Source organism: Chlorocebus sabaeus, chromosome 27 (genome assembly GCF_047675955.1).
Source record: "Chlorocebus sabaeus isolate Y175 chromosome 27, mChlSab1.0.hap1, whole genome shotgun sequence".
Classification (NCBI taxonomy): domain Eukaryota; kingdom Metazoa; phylum Chordata; class Mammalia; order Primates; family Cercopithecidae; genus Chlorocebus; species Chlorocebus sabaeus.
The window spans coordinates 25604073-25627457 of NC_132930.1; the positions used below are offsets into that span (position 1 = coordinate 25604073).

Sequence of the window (23385 nt, forward strand, 5' to 3'; positions counted from 1 at the left end):
AAAGAAATCATGATCTTAACCTTTTATGAATCAAACTGATTTTTCTCATGTACCTCGAAGTAAATACATACATAATGCATTAACTCTCTCCATGGGAAACTTCAGCGGCTTTACCTGCACAAACTTGGTGAGACGAGAATCCATCTGCATTAGTATTTCTTCCCATGCTTCACACATACATGTTAGTGACAAATTTATATACTATTAGCAAAAAAGAAAAAAAATTGAAATGGTAAAAAGTATTTAAACCAACTTGCTATCTAAATAATATGTACTTATGATCAAGTGTTTCAAAGAAATCTAGAATTTACTTTCAATCACTGTTTTATTTTTATTTATTTATTTATTGAGACAGTCTTGCTCTGTTGTTCAGGCTGGAGTGCAGTGACGCCATCTTGGCTCGCTACAACCTCTACCTCCCAGGTTCAAGCGATTCTCCTGCCTCAGCCTCCCAAGTAGCTGGTATTATATGTGCACGTCACCATGCCCAGCTAATTTTTGTATTTTTAGTAGAGACGGGGCTTCCCTATGTTCGCCAGGCTGGTCTTGAACTCCTGGCCTCAAGTGATCCGCCTGCCTCAGCCTCCCGAAGTGCTGGGGTTATAGGTGTGTGCCACTGTGCCCAGCCTCAATCACTCTTTTAACTCGGTTAAGATGAAGAAAAAGACTATAGCTTGGTCATCACTTAACAATGAAACATTCCACTGATTCTTAGGATTTCATAATAAAACATTCTTAAATTTTTATCTGTTAAAACAAGTATCTCCAAAGCTTTTTATATAAGATATGTCTTATCTACACTAACTGTCAAAATACTGGTTTGGTCAACTATTCAATTTTCAAACAGGATCCTTAAAAAAATACCGATCTCTAGAAACCTTTAATATCAAATAAATTAATGACTGTGGTAGAATGAAAAACACGGCCACAATTTTTTGTAGCTCCTCCAGTCAGATGTAGTAGAGTCAATTTCTTCAGCCCTTGAGTCTTGCTTTGACTCACAGAATGCAGCAGAAATAACGCTGTTGACTCTAGGGCCTGAAACGTTTTTGTAGGCTTCCACTTGTACCCTCGATGCCCCATTAACTACCACCATGTGGACAAGCCTGTGCTGGCTTGCTGGAGTATGAAGAATATGGAGTAGAGACAAGACATCACAGCCAAGGGACACACACCAGCTGGCATGACCAAGTCTAGTCAAGATCAGCTGAACCCTCCCCAGGTCACCCAAACATCTTGGCTGAGCTCAGTCTAATCACCAACCTACAGAATTGGGAGGTAATCTGGGGTGAGGTTATCATGAACAAATGTAAACGCATGTGAAGACTGTTTTTCCCACAATACTTTATAATGTAAATGGTATTTTATTTATGGGAGTATTTTAAAAGATTTAAACTCTTTTGGAGGTGGAAAATAGGGTGGGGTGGAAGTAGGTTCTCAATTAAATGTCCTTTTCCTGCTTTAATAGCCCTTATAAGATTATCTATCATACTAGACACCCCTACTTCAGAGAGCTTTACAAAACAAAATTTTGAAGTGTTTTATTTACAGAACTTTAGAAGCCAACAATACGTACTCACATAAAACAAGCTCTAAATAAATACCTGTAACAGAGCTGAAATATGAGTAAACTTTCTGGCCATCCGAGTTACTTCAGGTAAGAAAGAGTATAACAGATTGGTTTCAAGCTATAAAATCAAAAGAGTAAAGTGAGTCATCATCAGATGCACTTGCTGCAAAGTATATAATTTAAAGAATGTAGGTCAAACTATGTACCAGAAAGACTATGACAGAATTGTGCCCTGTTTGAGTAGAACGGTTTGGAAACTAACAGCACATAGCCTTAGGATTTCCTAACCTACACACAACCATACACAAATCACTCTCTCTGGATCATCAATCCCTTCCGTGTAGGTGGAATAAATGTAGTAATATAACCTATTTTGCAACAGTATTACAAAGAAATTTTTAAATCACAAATATATGTAAAAACTTAAAGGAAGTATAAGGAATTAAAGGCTACTGATACATATTGGGAAAATATCTATCAATGGTATATGAATTGTATCTCAATAAATTTGTCATCAAAAATTATCTGTTACCAACTTCACAGTAGTAGTGAATCATTTTATTATAACCCAAATGCAATCCTGGTGGTCATAGTTTCACATAACCTTAAGATGATGAGCAAATATGAACAACCATTACTACAGTGAACAGTAAATCAAGAGTTCTCTGATGCTCTGAATACAAAGAGAATGTTGGAAGGCATCACACACATTGCATCTTGCATCTTTTTTGTTCTCCTTTTGTTTGAGAGTTCACACATACTTAAGTGGCTGGGATATTTAAGATGAAAACTTTGAGACAATTTCTTGGCAAGGCTATGATCTACATACTCTATGGGAGCCCAATTAGTTTCTTCAATCTACAATGCAGACAGCACACAATAAAGTGTTTTCCCAATATTAAGTGATCGTTTTACACAAGATGCAATGTGCTAGTTAAGAGTACAGACTAACTAGCCAGATTGCCTAGCATCACTTTCCCATCCTGTGACATCGAGCAAGTTCTGAAGTATTTGTGTGTCCAAGTACTTACTTATAAAATGGGGATAACAACAGTATCTGCCTACTACGATGCTGTGAAGATACAAATCAATTGTTCTGAAGCATTAAGTATATGGCACATATGAAACAATCAATAAATATTAGCCTTTATTGTTATCAGGGACAGTAGTCCTAAGCAAACACTTGGTACGAAGTCAAACTGGAATAGCAACAAATTAATATGGTCATTAATAGACCATCAAAACACTTTTTATGAAAACTGTATTGGAGCATAGGGAGAATAATATGGTATTCACTATAATAACACTCAATATATTAGGATGTAGAAATTCCAAGTCGATTTTTTGGTATTATTTTAATGATCATTACAATACAGTGAGCTGTGGATAAAAACCTATATAAAACCTGTTAAATACGTATTTACTCTCTACTGTTATCAAGTTCCAATACTCACCTGAAAGTATGAAACTTCTGAAGCACCACTGGTAGAGACTTCTGTGACCACTGATAATGATTTCAAATCACTTGATAAACATAATGCAAGACAAGTTCCAGCAATCTGTAGAAGAGTCAAACCCCTTAGTATATTATCATTGCTAGGTTGAATCTGATTACCACGCAGAAAGCAAAAAGTCAGAGCTTTAAAAAGCAGAAACATATACTCCGAGCTCCAGCCACACACATGGAGCAGATGAAGGTAGGTGTCTGCCTGCATGGACCTTTCTAGTTACAAGGCCACAAAAACAACCTGGTTCCCTCACCCCTACCCGAGTCTCAAATCAAGTGCTGGAGAAACAACATATTCCACAGAGCCTACCATATTTTCTACCCCTTTCGTGAGTGGTAAGAGTCAGATGAAAAAGCTATGGAGAAGACTGAGACGTAGCAACTATAGTAGATTCAGTACTGGACTTAAGAATGCTTCTGAAGATTTACATTCCAATCACAAATTGAAGCTCTTTTACATCTCACACTAGAAAAACATTAAATCATTATCAAGTGTATCATACTAACCTTTCTGTTAAAGAGAAAAAAAAACAAACAAACTTGACTGATTCCACAAATAGCTCCCAATCTTTATAGACATATCACAATTATTTTATCTTAGTAAGAAAATCATTCTCTGAACATTTAATACTAAAAACCGAGACTGGAAAAAAACCTGGTGTTTTATTCTTTTTCCATAAGTACCTAGTATATTCTAAGAGAAACAATTTAGAAAGAGAAAATTTTAAAGAAATCTTACCCCTGTGACTCGAGCAATTTTAAACATTCCATAAGCATAAAGCTCAATAAATCCAGAGCTTCCTCCAAGGACAAGAATATTAAGCCTAATTAAAAATAATGCAACAAGCTGAGAACAAATCAACAACACAGATGATTACATTCTTAAACCAAGATATAAATTACTACTGCTTTCATATAATCTACATGCTAAAGCTCCCCTGCAGAGGGAAGTGAAACATCAAATCCACTAACACTCAATATTCAATCGTATCAGGTTTATTCCTTTTTTCAAAGAACATAAATTTCCTCTAGCCTAAAAAAAATCAGCTTACGGTAAAAGAAGAATACGTTATTTTAATAACAACTATATTTATGCACCATCAATAACAAAACAATCCTTTTACCAACTAATACAAAGTGCCATCAGTTTTATCATGGTTATGATGCTAAATATATTAAACGGGCTTAAAAAACATGAATACTTAAATTTTAGAAACTCTAGTACTTATATCCTTTTATTAAACATATGTACATATTATTATTAAAACTTGATAAAACGAAAGGCCACACAATAAAAACAATAATAGATATTAAAGTCTATATATTGTTTGAAGGTATTAATGTCAACAATGAGGCCAGGTGTGGTGGCTCATGCCTGTAATCCCAACACTTTGGGAGGCCAAGGTGGTTGGATCTTCTGAGGTCGGGAGTCTGAGACCAGCCTGGCCAACATGGTGAAACCCCGCCTCTACTAACAATACAAAAATTAGGCCGGGCACAGTGGCTCACGCCTATAATCCCAGCACTTTTGGAGGCCAAGACAGGTGGATCACAAGGTCGAGAGATCAAGACCATCCTGGCCAACATGGTGAAACCCCATCCCTACTAAAAATACAAAAATTAGAAAGGCCTGGGGGCGGGCGCCTGTAGTCCCAGCTACTCGGGAGGGTGAGGCAGAAGAATCACTTGAACCAGGAAGGCGGAGGTTGCAGTGAGCCGAGATCGCGCCACTGCACTCCAGCCTGGGTGACAGAGACTCCATCTCAAAAAAAAACAAAAACAAAAAAACAATGAAATAAAATGGCAAATAAAGGATTTGCTCTTAAAGCTTCTGAAAACTGCCTCAAATATGAAATAACTTTAAGAAATTTAGACTTATTTATCTATAAGACTTACCTGACATCTCCCAAGAGCTTAATAATTTCATCAGAATTTTCTTCACTAAAATATACAAATAAATTAGGTCATCTTTCAATTCTATCTTTCAAATAACAACAGATTATCTTACTTGAAAACAAGAAAAGGCATATCTTACCTAAATATTTTTGAGGTGTTGCTATAGCTAGAAGGAAACAGAGATTAAGGTAAAAAATACTCTCAGCAAAAATACGTATTTTAAAATGCATGAGAAAATTGTCAGTGTTAAAAGCAGAAGAAAGAGCAATCTGTAAGATTAATTTCAAAGAAACCAGTGATACATACTTTTTTGGCAGTGTAGGTAGTTTAGGTAAGAGGAGATTTGATTCATCCTCAGCGTTATAAAATGATGTGAGAACACTAAAAAGGAAAAAATGAAAGTATTATAAAAACACCAAAGATTTTACTTCTCTTACCATTAAAAATGCTGATTTTTAAAAAAGATACCCAGTTTTACAACATCATTAAGTAAATAGATGCCACAAATACTATACAGTTATAGTCAGTTTAACAGTCCCAAACGAGAAATTGAAAAGTAGGAATTTCTTTATTTTAAGGGGAAAAAAAACATCAGCCTGCACACTTTAGAGAAATGATAATAAACATTTTTCTTAGCATACCAAATGCATTCATACATACTCAGATACTGAGAATTTATGATTTCTTAACTCTCATTTAAGAACTCACACTAAACATATGACTACTAAGAGTAATTTTAAAGAACACTGCAATTACCCTAGCTTTTATTTATGAGACAGGGTCTCACCCAGGCCGGACTGCAGCGATGTATGTGATCATGGTTCACTGCAGCCTCCACCTCCTGAGCTAAAGCCATTGTCCTGCCCCAGCCTCCTGAGTAGCTGGGACTACAGGTGCAAGCCACCACACCCAGCTAATATTTTTTATTTTTTTGTAGACATGGGCGGGGGGGGGTCTCACTATGTTGCCCAGACTGGTCTGAAACTCCTGGTCTCAGGCAATCCTCCTGCCTCAGCCTCTCAAAGTGCTAGGATTACAGGCATGAACCACTGTGCTTGGCCTACCGTATGATTTAATTATTGGTTCCATGACTTATATACACTTGTGGATTTAAGAATCCAACAGGTAAATGAGACTACACCATGCCTTTTGAAATAGTCTTATTTTCCTCCTTTTCCTTCCCAATTCTAACTCCAAATAAGGATGGAAATAAATGAGTGAGCAAGTAAAAAAGTGCTGATTTAGCAAGTATTTTTTCCTACTTTAACAAAAAGGAGCTGACTTGAGAGACCCTGGAATCTCCACATAACATTTCTAAACTGTCAGTAGGAAGTATGTTGGGAATACACACAGCAGATAACTGGGCTGGAATAGCACTTACATGGTATGCTCTGACCCTCTAACCTTCTACAGATTCACATAACCATTTGCAATCCTTCATGATCTGATGATGGATTTATCACTCTGGTTTATCCGCAGTGAATTTCAAACCCCAGGTCAAACCCTTGTCATCCAATTCTTTCAGGCTTCCCTTAGGAAAGCTGGCAATTAATATTCAGGATTTACAAATTCATTTGATACTAACTTAGTATAACTTAATTAGAAAGGAAAAGTTAATACAAAGAAAATTACCATATTTCCCCGAAAAAGAAAAACAATTTTTGTTTTCAGCATTAGCCAAAACCACTGATTCCTCCGGTCTTCTTCACTGTAACCCTGGTGTACTACTTGACTACACAGACTAAGGCAGAATTATTTTTATGAAACAAGGACACTATCAGGACCATGGACAAAGAAAAAACCTGTCCAGCATTAGAACAGAAGGCTCAACTTAACCCTTTCCATATTCTAAGAATACTTACTGAGACAATAAAAAGTTCAGATGATATAAATCATGAAATGGAAATTAATATATGTATTAATTAACAGAAGTTTAAAATTACTGATTGGCAAATTGAGGTTGTTTTCCATTTCACCATTTTATGGAGCTTTGTTTTTTTGTCTCAGTAACTATTTTTGGAGTATGAAATGACTAGAAAGAGGAGAAAACTCTTAGCTATTCAGGTTTACTGCTCCAATAAGAAAATACAGGCCTATCTCCTTCAACTGTGCTTCCCTTCATCCTGCTTCCCAGATACTGCATTTTTCACAAATTAAAAGTTTGTGGCAACCCTGTGTCAAACAAGTCTATCAGCCAAGCAAGTCTATCAGCCAAGCAGGTCTACTGGAGTCCTTACTCCAGCAGTCATGTGCTCACATGTGCTTCTGTGTCACATTTTGAAATATTTGCAATACTGCAATTTTTTTCATTATTATAGTATTTGTTATGGTGATCTGAGGTCAGTAATCTTTGATGTTACTACTGCAATTGTTTTGGGGGTACCACAAACCATGGCCATATAAAGTGGTGAGCTCTGGCCGGGTGTGGTAGCTCACACCTGTAATCCCAGAGCTTTGGAAGGCCAAGGAGGGCAAATCACTTGAGAGGAGTTCGAGACCAGCCTGGCCAACATAGTGAAACCCTGTCTCTACTAAAAATATAAAAATTAGTTGGGCGTGGTGGCGCATACCTCTAATTCCAATTACTCAGGAGGCTGAGGCAGGAGAATCACTTGAACCCTGCAGGCAGAGGCTGCAGTGAACCAAGATTGCACCACTGCACTCTGGCCTGGGTGACAGAATGATAACTGTGTCTCAAAAAATAAATAAATAAGGCCAGGCGCTGAGGCTCATGCCTGTAATCCCAGCACTTTAGGAGGTCGGCGGGCAGATTACCTGAGGTCGGGAGTGCAAGACTAGCCTGACCAACAAGGAGAAACCCCATGTCTACTAAAAATACAAAATTAGCTGGGCATGGTGGTGCATGCCTGTAAACCCAGATACTCGCTAGGCTGAAGTAGAAAAATCACTTGAACCTGGGAGGCGGAGGTTGTGGTGGGCCAAGATGGCGCCACTGCACTCCAGCCTGGGCAATAAGAGCAAAACTCCATCTCAAAAATAAATAATAAATAAAAATAAATTTTTAAAAATGGAGAAATGTGAGTGTTCTGACTGCTCTACTGACTGGCCATTCCCTCTCTCCCTTCCTTTGCACAGGACTCCCTATTCCTTGAGACACAATATTGAAACCAGACCAGTTAATATCCCTACAATGACCTCTAAGTGTTCAACTGTCTCACTTTAAATCAAAAGCTAGAAATGATTAGGCTTAGAGAGGAAGGCACGTCGAAAGCCAAGATTAGGCCAAAAGCTAGGCCTCTTTTGCCAGTCCGCCAAGTTGTGAATTCAAAGGAAAAGTTCTACAAGAAAATTAAAAGTGCTAATCCAGTAAATCCAAAAATAATAAGAACGTGAAATAGCCTTACTGCTGATATGGAGAAAGTTTTAGTGATCTGGACAGATGATCCAACCAGCCACAACATTCTGTTAAGCCCAAACCTAATCTAGAGTAAGGCCCCGACTCTCTTCAATTCTATGAAAGTGCTGAGAGGAAGCTGCAACAAGTTATCCAGAACATCCAGCTAAATTACTGAAGAAGGTGGTTACATTCAACAACAGATTTTCAGTGGAGAAGAACAGCCTTTTATTGGAAGATGCCATCAAGGATTTTCTATTTATTTATTAATATATATACACCATATATATTTATACATATGATATATATTTTACCTATATATCTCATATATATGAGATATATATGCATATATGTGTATCTGTGTGTGTGTGTGTGTATATATATATATATATATACGTATTTTAAAGCCAGTGAAATATAGTACCATCTAGGACTTTCATAGCTAGAGAGGAGTCAATGACTGGCTTCAAAGCTTCAAAGGTATAAGCTGATTCTTTTGCTAGGGGTTAACACAGCTGGTAACTTTCAGTTGAATCCAAAACTCATTTACTGTTCTGAAAATCCTACAGCGCTTAACAATTATGCTAAATCTATCCCATCTGTGTTTTATAAATGGAACAACAAAGCCCAGACGATAGCGGATCTGTTTACAGCATGGTACACTAAATGTTTTAATCCACTGTTGAGGCCTACTGCTCTGAAAAAAGGTTCCTTTCAAAATATTACTGTTCATTCATGACTGGTCACCCAAGAGCTCTGATAGATATCAGATTAACGTTGTTTTCATGCCTGTTAACACAAAAATCCATTCTGCATCACATGGGTTATGTAGACTGTCAAGTCTTTTTTTTTGTTTTTTTTTTTTGAGACAGGTCACTCTGTCACCCAGGTTGGAGTGCAGTGGTCCACTTACGGCTCACTGCAGCCTCAACCTCCTCAGGGTCAGGTGATCCTCCCTCCTCAGCTTCCTGAGCAGCTGGGACTATAGCTACCATGCCTGGCTAATTTTTAAGAGGGTTTCACCATGTTGCCCAGGTTGGTCTTGAACTCCTGAGCTCAACAGATCTGCCCATCTTGGCCTCCCAAAGTGCTGGGATTACAGGCATGAGCTGCAGTGCCTGATCACCTTTCAAGTCTTATTATTTCAGAAAAACATTTCATAAAGCTAGAGCTGACATAGATAGTGATCACTCTGATGGACCTGGGCAAAGCAAATTGAAAACCCTCTAGAAAGGATTCACCATTCTGGATGCCATTAAGAACATTCACAATTCATGGGAAGAAGTCAAAATATCAACATTAACATGAGCTTGGAAGAAGCTGATGCCAACACTCATGGATGACTTTGAGGGGTTCAAGACTTCACTGGAGGAAGTAACTGCAGATCTGGTAGAGACAGCAAGAGAACCAGAATTAGAAGTGGAGCCTGAAGATGGGACTGAATTGCTGCAATCTCATGACAAAACTTGAACGGATAAGGAGTTGCTTCTTATGGATGAGCAAACAAAGTGCTTTGTTGAGATGGAATTTAGTCCTGGTAAACATGCTATGAGCAATGTTGAAATGACAAAGGATTTAGAATATTCCAAAAACTTAGTTGATAAAGCAGCAGTAGAGTTGGAGAGAGCTCACTCTAATTTTGAAAGAAGTTCTACCTCGGGTAGAATGCTATCAAACAACATCTCATGCTACAGAGAAATCTTTCCTGAAAGAGTCAACTGATGTGACAAATTCCACCATTGTCGATGTTAAGAAATTGCCACAGCCACCTTAACCTTCGGCTGCCACCACCCTGATCAGTCAGCAGCCATCAGCACCAAGGCAAAACCCTCCACTTCCAGTGAGATCACCACTTACTAAAAGCTCAGATGATCGTTAGCATTTTTTAGCAATAAAGTATATTTTAACTAAGGTACATAATCTTTTTAGACATGATGTCATTGCACACTTAAATGTACCATAGCATAGTATAAACATAACTTTTATATGCACTGAGAAACCAAGAAATTCAAATGACTTGCTTTTATCACAATGTTCACTTTATTGCAGTGGTCTGGAACCAAGCCCACAATATCTCTGAGGTATGCCTACAGATATTTATCAGAAGGAAAAAAAATCTAAGAAAGCATTAAAAAATTTCATCTTGATAAACTGAAACCAAAATTTAAATGCAACACACATACACTTAATACTCAGATACTCCTAAGTTTCCATTTAAAAAATTTAAATCTCATGAATATCCTATGACTACATACGTTCTTCTAATTACCTGCTTTCTACTGTCACTTCCATCCAATGCATACAGGAAACTGGAGCCTCCACAGAAAAAGAGTGTAAGCTCTCAGGTTTTTCTACATCACACAAAACAATTTTCTTGGTATCAGCAAGAGCAAAGGCCAAAACTAAAATAAGAAAAAACAATCAGAATAAATTAGTGTAACATTTGAGAAAAATAAATGGATATTTCACTTATTGCCCAGTTTTACTCTTTTAAGTGCATCTTAATCATGGCAATTTTTGACCTAAACATCCTTCAATATTTTAAAAACTAAAAAAGAAATATTTGCATATATTGTAGTTAATTATCTAAGCTTATTTTCAAGTGCTCAAACTTTATAGGATATCTACTACTTTCTCACGTATCACACGTAACGTCTTACACATCAAAGTCTCCAGACTGAAACCCTGTTGTCAAGCAGAAAATACAAAAGAGGCTTCCACAAATAAACAATTATATCTTATCACATGTCTAAAAGGTAAGCGGTGATTCCATCTGCTTTGTTCTTGGAATGCTTTTTATTCCTCTTTTATGTTTCTAAACCATGGTGGGAAACGAGGCCATTAAATACACATAAATCTTCCTTTGAGTGCGGCTGAATTTTCTAGTATGGTTTCTGTACGCAACTCATTATTTCTTCCTAAAGCGCAATTTAAGAATTTAAGAATTTCCAAAAAGAGGGCAGTGAGTTTCACCGCATATCACCATCACATGCAACTTTGCCAGATGTGAACCAATCCCAGCCTTCTTAAAATCAATTTAAAACAAACTTGATCATTATCTAACAAAAAACATATTTTACTGTCCAAAAACATGAGATTTTAAAAAAATGAGTAACACAACTACTTAAATACATTTTAACACACACTTTTATGATTTATCTTTGAGATTCCATGTTTTTGAATGATTTAGAGCAAGATCTCCTAACTTTACTTATAAAAGTCCTCTAATCTGATACATATTCTACATATACTCCAAGCAAAATGACTACAGAATGCGCACAGAATGTTTAAGACGTTCCTGGAAATTCCATTTTGGGACTTAATCTAAGGAGCTACTGGCAAAGTTCTTCCCAGTGTTCAGAATGTTTACACAGCGTTGCTTACCAAAGCCAAAAATTGAAAACCATCTAAATACCCACCAAGGGGGAACAGGTTTAGTAAATTACTAAATTTACTAAATTTAGTAATTTAGTAGATAAATATAGTGGGTTAGCACGCAATTAACATTAATGTGGTAAATCTATCCACACTGACATGGGAAAAAGTGAGTGGGAAAAAAAGAAAAAGCTATACAACAAAATGGCATGCACCAAATAACCGTCTTTTGATAAAACTACATCTAGATCTCTACATGTATGTATTTTATCGGGAAATATTGGAAAAGATGTTCACCAAAACAGAACAATTGTCATCTCTAAGTGATCTGCTTTCAGGGATTTTTTTTTTTTTTTTTTGAAACGGAGTCTTACTGTTGTAGCCCACGCTGGAGTGCAGTGGTGTGATCTCGGCTCACTGCAAACTCCACCTCCTGGGTTCAAGCAATTCTCTGCCTCAGCCTCCTGAGAAGCTGGGATTACAGGCACCTGCCACCACGCCTGGCTAATTTTTGTATTATTAATAGAGACAGGGTTTCACCATACTGGCCAGGCTGGTCTTGAACTACTGACTTCGTGATCCACCTGCCTCAGCCTCCCAAAGTGCTGGGATTACAGGCATGAGCCACCGCGCTCAGCCTAGGAAATTTTTAAGTACTTATTTATATTTATCTAGGGACAAAATTAAGCAATGAGGGCCAGGTGCAGTGGTTCACGCCTGTAATCCCCAAACTCTGGTAGGCCAAGGTGGGCAAATCACTTGAGGCCAAGAGTTCAAGACCAGCCTGGCCAACACAGTGAAACCTTGTCTCTACCAAAAAACACAAAAATTAGCCAGGGATGATAGTGCACACCTGTAGTCTCAGTTACTCAGGAGGCTGAGGGAGGAGAATTGCTTGACCCAGGAGGTGGAGATTTCAGTAAGGCCAAGGTTGCAGTGAGCCGAGATCGCACCACTGCACTGCACGCTAGCCTGGGCAACAGAGTAAGACACCGTCTGGGGAGGAAAAAAAAAAGCAATGAGGAGCACACATGTTACAAAAACAATTCACTTTTTTCTTAAAGCACCAATAAAATTTTTAAATAGTTTATATTTATCTACAGAAAAATTAAGCAAAGAACACATATTTTACAAAAACAATTCGCTTTTCTCTTAAAGTACCAATGATACAAATGAACTTTAAATTGTAGTTTACAGCATTTTACTGCACTGATTGTATGTGTACAACAGTTCCAATACGGACTGTCATTGTAAAAACATTACATGCAGAAGGAGAGTTCAGTCACCAGAGCCATCACAGGCTATAACATAAGAGGGTGCCAGAAGAAAGATCACACACAGAAATGGAAGGTATAGGGCCAAAGCTGATAGTGCCTCGGGTGAGGCAAACACACATGCACCAAGGGAATATGTGCCACCCATTTCGTGTGAAAATATGTTGTGAAAGAAAAAGGCCATGATGGCTTTGAACTCACTCACTGGCGAGTGGCAAGTGGTGCTTGGGCCAAATAATACAGGACAAGATGACAGCGGAAAGAACAAAACCAAAACATTTTGTATATTCCATCAGATTTCACTTTCTCTGCCGAGAAGCTAGATTTTATTTAAGAAATATCTTTGCCAAGAAACAAGATAGCAGAATTATTCCGAGTTCTAGAAAAATATTTTAAGGCATTTTTTCTAAAAAGTTCTCAAACTGATATCTATAACTCTAACGTATACTAAGAACAATAAATCCTTTCTGAAAATGGGCTTTACAGAATACTCTTTGTGAAAATAAAAACATATTTTTTGTAATATTATCATTACGTTTGCCATCTGGTCTCCATGCCAGACACGTCACCTCCTTTCCTGTATTTTCATTTGGCGGAAAACTCCAAACTCGATGAAAACTGGCCAGTCGATGAAGTAAAACCTAAGACAAAGCAGATATAATGGCAGGAAATTAAAAATCCATTTCCAAAAATAAAATAAACTTAGATCCTTACTAAAAATTTTTTTTAAATGACCATCTCTCACTTAGCTATCAGAAGAATAGAAAAAGACAACAGTGTGTGATGAACACAAGGTCTTTTAAAACAAATTGGTGAAACAAGGTCTAATTTAATCCTGTACCTAATCTTTTTTTTTTTTTTTTTGAGACAGAGTTTCGCTCTTGTTGCCCAGGCTGGAGTGCAGTGGCGCAATTTCAGCTCACGGCAACCTCCGCCTCCTGGGTTCAAGCAATTCTCCTACCTCATCCTCCCGAGTAGCTGGGATTACATGCATATGCCACCACACCCGGCTAATATTTTATTTTTAGTAGAGATGGGGTTTCGCTATGTTGGCCAGGCTGGTCTTGGACTCCTGACCTCAGGTGATCCACCTGCCTTGGCCTCCCAAAGTGCTGGGATTACAGACGTTAGCCATCGTGCCTGGCCCTGTACCTAATCTTTTATGTCAACAGGAGACTTACCTTTTATAAAGAAGAAGGCTGTCCAAGGTGACGACCAAAAGAGAGAAAAGAACACAAACACCACTAAAAAGGTAGCTAGCTGTAATATAGTCAAATTACACTAAGCTTGGAATTTGTCCACGTGGCACCTAATTTCAGCTGTGTCACTCACTAGCCATGGATCTTAGACAAATCACTTAACCATTCTAAATCTCCATTTCCACACCAGTAAATTCCCACCTTGGAAGGTCAAAACGTTGCCCAACAGCTCTACGACTGACCCTGTAGCAGCTTCTATACAACCACTGACAGTAAGGAAGAAAAGGCCTCACAAAATGCACATGCTCCTTCAAGACCCCTCCCCATCTCCACACTCAGCTTCACCACCATGACCCTGCCTTATCTCACAGCTCACAGCACCCCTCACTCCGGGTTACATCATCTCCTGGACTTGACTTTCTCTTTTCTGAAACCATTCCTGCCATTCCTTACTTCTGAAACCCTTCCTCTGTGCTTTCTATAGCTCACGGTCAGGTGTCATCATGAGATTAGTATCTTCATACGTTTCTCTGAAATGTGCCTCTCACCTGAGGACAATGCTTCCCTGCGGCCTTGCTAGGTGGTGGCCATTTTGTATCCCACAGCCCCTGTACTGCTTGCTACTCTTGGGCAGGAGATGACGTAGGTGTCTTCCTTGATGCCTGATGCCATTTCTTCTCTTCTTGAAAATCTCCTAACTTTGAATCACATGTAATCACACCATACCACCTCTATCCCTCTTAACTGCAGTCCTCTACAGACCCCTAGGCCATTCCCCTCATTCCTCGAAGATCTGGATACCTGGCTCGCCCACGCTTTCTAGCAACACACTCATCCTCATTTTTGGTGATTTCAAGAGCTATGATGCCCTAGCTCTCAATTACCTCTCCTCCAGTGATCACATCTTCTACTGCACTCAGCCACTCTCAGGGTCACACCCCTGGCCTGGTCATTACCAGCAACTGCAGGGCCACCAAAATCTCCATTTCAAATTTCCCACTTTCCATCCACCGCCCCTCTTTCCAGCTCATCTCTACAACACTCAACTCCAATTCTTTGACCTCACCAGAATAAAGTCTATTGATTCTACCACCTATTTACTGTCCCTCTCCCCTGCCTTCGTTTCCCTCCTTCATCAAGTGAGAATCCAAAGTTCAGAAACACAATCACTCCCCTTGCACATAACTTCAACTCTCTTTCATCTTTCTCTTGCTTTGTCATACTTGCAAAACAACAATCCTGATTAAACCCAGCGATGCCTGCACCCAAACAGAACGGAGAGAGACACACACAACCTCATTCAACCAGTCTCTCAAATAACAACACCGATCTTGTGTAGCTCGTAACACTGACGGGCAATCCCATTAGGCTTCCCAAGTCCACCTGCCTTGTTAGCTTTTTCATACCTCTTCTTTCTCAAACTTCCGATATATTCTTCTCCATCTTCACCCATAGACAATACCCTTGCTTCTTCCTTCACTGAGAAAATGGATATACTAGTGCCCTCTATCACACCTACCCATCTGATTCCACGGATGTGCCTCCTGTCTACCTTCCCTCCTACTTCTGTGGCTGTACCACCTGCTGCTCTCTAGAGCCACAACAGAGTTTCAAAGCATCCCCGCAGTGGAGGGAGAGGAGATTCCATGGAGGGCCCTGAAAAATTAGTCATCAATACCCCGGCGACTGGATCATGGTAGATAACATGGTGCTGTAGTCTGCAGGGTGCTACGATTTCCTTATCACCTAGTTTCCAAATTTGGCTCTATACAACTCTCACCTGGCCAGATAACGCTCAAGCCAGAGGCGGAAAGATGCACAGGTGAAGGTTTCCTTACAAAATGGCTGGCAGGTAATAACCCTCAGCAGAAAGTTGGGTACAACTGGCTTATACTCGATGAAGTTTAACGTGAACAAGAAATGGTGATAACACTCATGCACGTTCTCTCTGGAATCCAATGCATCCCTTCCTTGTCCAATTTAAAGGTATTTTTAGTGGTGGTTATCCAACCCGTAGTATAAAACGTGGACAAGAGAAGCCAGATTCTTAAATATATCCTCTGTGGCAGCTACATGCATGCACTTGTGCAGCTGAAGTTTGATAATAACTCTTCCTTTTGCCATTAAAACTGTAAGCAAACTTAGGGCAGGGTCCCTGGATCTACCACTATGTCTAGCTCATGAGTAGCACATCGTGCGCTTTTTTAAAAGTTCATTTAATTAATAAACCAAGGAGTGAAGACGACTTGGGGAAGCAGGATTGCGTGACGGTGTTAAGCTGTGTGAAAACTGTTACTTTAGCCATAAAAGTACCGAAAATAGCACAGACATCACCTTTCGCATATATACTTAAAGTATGCTGCCGTCCTGGGAGGCAAGGGAGGGGTAGCAGGTGGCCCGCCATGTCTGCAGAAGGGGAAACTGAGGCTCCGGCCGCCTGTGGCCCGAAAGAACAGGCTCGGGCTCGGTGTTCTTGGGACCCCGGGAACAGACCCAGCACAGGCGGGCTCCCGCCGGCTCACTCACCTCGCCCGCTGTGTTGGCCAAAGCAATGAGATCCCGCTTGGGCGACCAGACCAGGAAAATAATCTCCTGCGGGAGCTGCTTCTCTCCCACCACCCGGAAGGACGGGAAACAGGTCGGAAAACGCAACATGGGGACGGCCCTGCAACGACACCCTAGTAAGAGGCTGGCAGGAGCTCCCGGCCCTCCACGAGGAGCCCCGACCGCGGCTGTACCTGCAAGAGTCCCCACCGGTGACTAACACAGCCCCAGCGACCTCACCCCTCCCTCTGCCGGCCGCGCGCCACAGCCTCCAGACCGCCCCGCCCCGCCGCTGTCGCGCGCTCCAGGCACTTCCGGCGTCGAGACTGCCTCGCGAGAGAAGGAGGCGGGGCGGGGCGCGCACCCGGCTTGGCGGGGCTGAGAGCCAGATCGGGCGGACGGGGATGGGGACGGGGCGCAGTGGGAGAGGCAGGGAGCAGCGAGGGGCGGAGCGAGGTGGGGGTAGGATGGGGCCCGTGGGCAGGGCAGGGAGCAGCGAGGGGCGGAGCGAGGGAGGGTGGGGCTCGTGGGCGGGGCAGGGAACCCCGAGTGCCGCGGAGAGGGAGGGAGCGGAGCCCCAGACCCAAGTGCGGGTGGGATCGCTGGGCGCCAGGACCCAGAAGGGCCCGAGAAGGGCGGGGCGGGCCCCTGTGGCCGCACGCGGGGCTTTTGGGAACGCGTTTGTGCACGTGTGTGGTCATGCTTGCATAGGTTTCCCGTTTTCCCGGAAATTCGCTGCTGTGGGCGACGGGACGTTAGGGGTTTATGGGGTAGGCTTCAGCAACAACGGGGAGATGATAAAGAATATGAACTTTAGGTCCTGATCAGCTGGAGCCTCCTCTGACAGTTACTAAGCAAGTAGTTCTTATGTCATTCCTGGTGGGTCAGTATAGAATTTTAAAAGTCCCCCTCTCCAAGCAGCACCCCAAACCAATTAGAAGAAAATTAACCCTGGATGGGCCCAGTATTTACTAAAACTCTTCGGGTGATTCCAGTTTGAAGAGAGAAGAGGCGCCTGCCTAAAACCTCCCTAACAGGAAAATAACACTGTGACACCTCATCCCATTTAGCCCTCAAAACATATTGATAGTTGCAGACCCATCATAACGAATAGAGTGTAGGCTCACACACGATTTCTTCTTGGCATTTACTATGTGGGGGAACTGAGGCTACACGAATGCATGGGACAGGAACTCTGCCCAGAGGCTCACAGGTCAGCCTGGCAGACTTGTACATCAGAATTCATCTGATGTTGCTTTATGTAGGACACATTTAAATGAGTCAACATGTTCACAGTTCCCACAGCTATGACCTCCCTAAGAGAATGTGACAGTGTCATCCTAGGGTTCTTAAACCCTATGGTAGAAAGTCTACTTTTCACTACCTTTGACTTGTTCAAAGAAGAAAGAGACCGCAAGACCTTTAACTTTGAACAGGCCTTACCTTCTAGACCTTTGTCTGGATCTAGCCCTGGGAAGTAGATGATGGAGGGAGACTAATTCATTCAGCATCAAGTAACTATTTTGTGCCAAGTACTGTTCTTAGCCCTTGACTTTATACCTACCCTGTTTCCTTTCAGGGGCTTTGCAACCCTTGCCTTTGCCGCAGACAACTTAGCATGTGCCCCCAACTCTTCCAGAATCAACATTTCTAAGGTAAAAATGCATCTGCCTTTGTTTTTCACAAAACGCATTTTCAGGTGTTAATGTTTTGGGGCAGCTATAATGGATCACCTGGTGGGGGTCCAGTATCTATGCACTTGATATTCTAATGGAAATTGAGTGTCCATTTTCCTGGAACTTACCTGAACACAAACACCCACACAGCACGTGAAAATGACTGTTCCCAGAGGCATAAACACCGTACTGCAAAGGACTGAGTATAACCACCTGCACATTAAGTCTTCACAGAATATGAACTTCCTAAGCCTTACAGCAAAGGAAACAGCATAGGTGTGGAGTTCCAGGTGTGGGCAGGAAACAGCAGAGTTTTATGCTGCTATAGACCAGGGGTGTCCAATCTTTTGTCTTCCCACATTAGAAGAATTGTCTTGGGCCACACATAAAATACATTAACACTAATGACAGCTGATGAGCTAAAAAAAAAAAAATCACAAAAAACTCATGTTTTAGGAAAGTTTATGAATTTGTGTTGGGCTGCATTCAAAGCCCTCCTGTGCCTCAGGCTGCGAGTTAGACAAGTTTGCTATAGACCCTCATGTGTGTTGGTAGGCAGTAGGGGGCAGGAATTGTTCTTGGAAATGATCCAAAGTAGCCGTAAGGCAAGAAATATTAACACATCGTGTTTCCAGCCTTTTCTTCTTCCCACTGCCCCATAAAGATTTTAGCTTTACCTCCTCTGTATTTTTGCCTCCCCCATCCTTAGGAAAATACTGCTTTGTCAAACTGGCTCATTTGTGCATTGGTGACACAGAATAAAGAGAAAAAGGGAAGAAGACTCAGGGATCAGGCATCAGTGCTTTTTAAGGAGGCAAGGGCAGGAGAAATAAATACTTGCTTAAGTATGTTCATTACAAGGTTATTTACGAAAGTGAAAAAATGCAAACCACCTAGATGTCCCATCATAGATTTTTGAAAAATATATCTATCCTGAAGAATACTATGCAGACATAAATCTATGTTCACAATATACTTATGAAAAAGCATGGGACATAAAACAGTATGTAATTAAAATTCCATTTTCTTGAGGGAAATTTGTGCGTGTGTCTGTAAACCTACTTATGCAAGAACCTATCTTTGGAAGAGTAGACAGGGAAGTTATAAGAGTGGTTATCTCTGGGTGGTAGGGTTAGAGATGCTTCTGTTTTTCCTTGATTTACCTGGCTCATGTATTAACTGTAAAGTTAACAGGCAGCAACCTTTGTTTTCCTGTTTTTTGTTTGTTTGTTTGAGACGGACTCTCGCTCTTGTTGCCCAGGCTGGAGTGCAATGGTGTGATCTCGGCTCACTGCAACTTCTGCCTCCCAGGTTCAAGTGATTCTCCTGCCCCGAGTGGCTGGGATTACAGGCACCCGCCACCATGCCCAGCTAATTTTTTTGTATTTATAGTAGAGATGGGGTTTCACCATGTTGGCCAGGCTGGTCTCGAACTGCTGACCTCAGGTGATCCACTCCTCCGGAACCCCCTTAGCCTCCCAAAGTGCTGGGATTACAGGCGTGAGCCACCGCACCTGGCCTGTCTTCTTTAAGCATGTGGAATGTTTGGGCTGACTTCCTCTAGTGTTCTCCCACTCCTCCTCTCCACACTTGCAGATGAAGAAAGTGGCCCATCTATTCAGGCCTACCATCTTAGAGATCACCGGGTTTCACCTCTTCTAGTATCCAGTGGTATCAAGCAGCTAAACCAGGGAACTTGTAACTAACTGTCCTGCCAAAGGCAATTGAGATAAAACTCAGCCTCTCAGAGCTCTGAGATCTTGTTGCTCAGTGTTGGTGCTATTTGCCTCATCTTGCTGAGTTAACATTTATACTATTGCCTGAAATCAAATAGCAGAGATCTTATCTTTACTTTATTGCAATGACCTTCTTAGCTGACCCTCAAGTAATTTCAACCCAGGTCCTCATGGTCCAATTAAAATCACATCAAATAAGTAAAACTGGATTTTCCTTTAGATTTTGTGGAAGCTGTCCTACCTAGACAGCTCGAAGTGTACCTGCTTCTTACATAGCATAGTTAGGGTGTGAGGCATAAAGCAGGATATTAAATGGCATTTCCATTCACTCAGTTGTATTTATGAGCACCTACTACCTAGAGGGTGAAGAAATGTGTTAGCTTGGCTGCCTGCTTCCCATTAACTGAGGTCACAGGTGATGCGGCTGGTAATCTCTATCACTGTAGAAAAGGCACAGTTCTCGTGCCTAGTAAGCAAACACAATGATATCCACAGGCACTGCCATCAATGAGCTTCTAATTTGTACAGGGCTAAACAAGTATGTAAAGTCATTCTTATACAGGGCATGATTTAAGTACCATAAAAGAAGTATAAAAACAACATACAAACATACACATTTTTATTTCTCTGGCAACAGATGTACTACTACAGTGGAGAGACCAACAGGGACACTGTGAAGGCAGTGGCAGCAGACCAGGACCCTTTGTAGGTTGTGATTTTATATATCAAGATTAGTCAAACTTCTCCCAGATGCCTAGTATTTTGCAGATTACTTTGAAGGGGCCTTGCAGATAAGGCTACTCATCTTCACACAGCATATCCCCATGTTTAAAACTTCAGTGTTAGGGTGGTCCTCATATTGACTCTAAGTCCCTCCTAATATAAATCTGTTTTCTTTTTCAGTCCCTAGAAGAAACATAATAGAGTGAGTCCAGTCCGTATTTCAGGCATGCCTACCACTTCAAAGACTCTAGAAAATTCCATTCTTCAAATTTTTATTGAGCACCAACAAGGCACAAGATACACAAGAGCAGATGAAATGGGTGCTGACATTAAAAGACCTAAATCTTTGAGGGAAATAAAATCTGTAACAATAATCACAGAATAATATGTGAAAGGCTTTAAATGTGGTATAGAACGCCAAGGGGCCAAAGAAGGTTTCAGTATCAGGGACTCGTGGAAGATTCCCAAACGAGAATGGACTGGTCACATGGAGGGACATATTCCAAGCAGAAAGAACAGTATCGGATGAAAAGAATGGGGCATATGGAGTAACAAACTAGTCTAGGTACTGGACTAATGTAGGAGAAAAACATGAAATCGGGCCTACAAAAAGACTTTGTATCTGATTAAATTTTATAATATAAGAAGAAGAATGAAATTTAGCTGTAATTATTTATTAAAAGTGTCCTTTTAAAAAGCTTAGAAAATGTTATCTGTCAAATGTCAGGGATTTTCTTCTATTGCTATTTTGAGAAGGTATCTTAATGTTCAGATGTTCAGATTTCTATTAAGAATAAATGACCTCATCCCGCTTCACATTCTACCTCCCAGGGACACATTTTTACAGCCTACTAATTAGTTTATTCTCTGAAAAAGGAATAGAGATTAAGTCCTTAAAATTAGTATTAACTGAATGTAAGTGTAAAATCACCAGATTTCCTATTTTTAACTTTCTAAGACAGTAATAAAGTTTTAAAGTACATTATTCCTGGCTGGGTGCGGTGCCTCACGTCTGTAATCCCAGGACTTTGGGAGGCCAAGATGGGCAGATCACCTGAGATGAGGAGTTCGAGACTCACCTGACCAACATGGCGAAACCCAGTCTCTACAAAAATACAAAAATTAGCCGGGTGTGGTGGCGGGCACCTGTAATCCCAGCTACTCGGGAGGCTGAGGCACGAAAATCGCTTGAACCCGGGAGGCAGAGGTTGCAGTGAGCCAAGATCCCACCATTGCATTCCAGCCTGTCTGACAGAGTAAGACTCTGTCTCAAAATAAATAAGTAAGTGAGTACATTATTCCTGATTATAACTATTTCCTCAATTCTAAGATGCGTTTTTTGTTTGTTTGTTTTTGCATTTCAGTATTTCTGAAATCAGATAATCTAAAAATTAATTAATGAAGTATGATTTCTCTTCTCCCCCTGAAAAGCTATGATAAAATCAGTGGTGTATTTTACAACTGATGGTATCTTAAAATTAAGGAAATATAGTGATGAGAATAACTTTGGCCTTCAGAACTCAATTTTTCAGTAGTCACAGTCCCTCAGGGTGTCTTAGTTTCAGAGGAGATTTCAGTAGATTTTATCATGGAATGGTGAACACCATAAAGTCAGGCAATGTCCCTATCCTTGCTTGAATCAGAGAGGGGAACTCTCACAATGGTTTTACAAAGTTCATATCTCACCCAGTTACCTCCAAATGTGCCCCTCCTATCATAGCACTCCATGTAACAAAGGAGAGAAGAGCTTTCTGATGCTTATGAAGTCCAGAGGTATAACTCATCTTTTGATGTCAACTGAGGTACACCACTGCCACACTGATCTGGGCCACACTTGAGTATTCTACACCAGGCATCAGTCCTAACTTACCTGGAATTTAAATACCAGGTAGAGTGCAATTCCTCTACCCTTCCTTACAGGGCTCTGGCTAACCCCAAACAAAGATGCCTTCAAATCTGCTTTATAGCAGTTGTTTGGAAACAAGAGAAAAGTCATTATGCAAATATGTCATTGAAAACAATTCAGTCTTAAGGAGATAATAACTAGCAGAGAAATGGGGAGATGAACTGTTTGTTCTGGGAGTTCAAATTACTGCCTTAAGTGCTTTGTTTTCGGGCCAAAAGATAATCACCATTAGACCCCAGTAACAATCTTTATTGTTAACATAACTCAGCAATGACAGAGGAGAACTGAGAGCCAAGCCCTTGGGTCTCATTTAAAATTTAATCACAAAACAAACCTCAGGTATAGCTGTTATTCTCCCCATTATAATAATGAAGAAACCAGGGCTTTTAGAGAGAGAGTGGCCTGGCCAAGATCATACAGCCAGGAAATGTTAAGGGTAGGAATGAGGAGTTTAATTACTAAACTATCCTGACCTCTGCTCCGAACTACTTTTACAAACAGAGAAACTGACTGCATAGGTTAAAAGACACTGGAATGACAGAGCAAGTCTTAGTTCTAAACATCTCACTCATTCAACAAGCATTTAAGTGATTCTAGACCATCAAAGGACAACTGCAAAAAGTA

General features: G+C 40.6%; 1 protein-coding gene across 3 annotated transcripts in view; it reads right to left on the reverse strand.

The window, feature by feature from the left end:
• ANAPC4 (anaphase promoting complex subunit 4) overlaps positions 1–17084 on the reverse strand; it is a 41719-nt gene extending 24635 nt beyond the window's left edge. For 2 of the 3 annotated variants that reach the window (XM_008017724.3, XM_008017726.3), the window contains exons 1-11: positions 16915–17015; positions 16703–16841; positions 13513–13618; positions 10598–10730; positions 5280–5354; positions 5113–5139; positions 4974–5018; positions 3817–3901; positions 3025–3129; positions 1605–1688; positions 115–201 (exon numbers count right to left, since the gene is read on the reverse strand). In XM_008017724.3, the coding sequence (XP_008015915.1) occupies positions 115–201; positions 1605–1688; positions 3025–3129; positions 3817–3901; positions 4974–5018; positions 5113–5139; positions 5280–5354; positions 10598–10730; positions 13513–13618; positions 16703–16831 (876 nt within the window). In that variant the 5' untranslated portion in view covers positions 16832–16841; positions 16915–17015. Of the gene's footprint in view, positions 1–114; positions 202–1604; positions 1689–3024; positions 3130–3816; positions 3902–4973; positions 5019–5112; positions 5140–5279; positions 5355–10597; positions 10731–13512; positions 13619–16702; positions 16842–16914 lie in introns of all 3 variants that reach the window. The other variant, XM_008017722.3, reaches the window with a different exon arrangement.
• Between the last annotated feature and the right edge of the window lie 6301 nt (positions 17085–23385).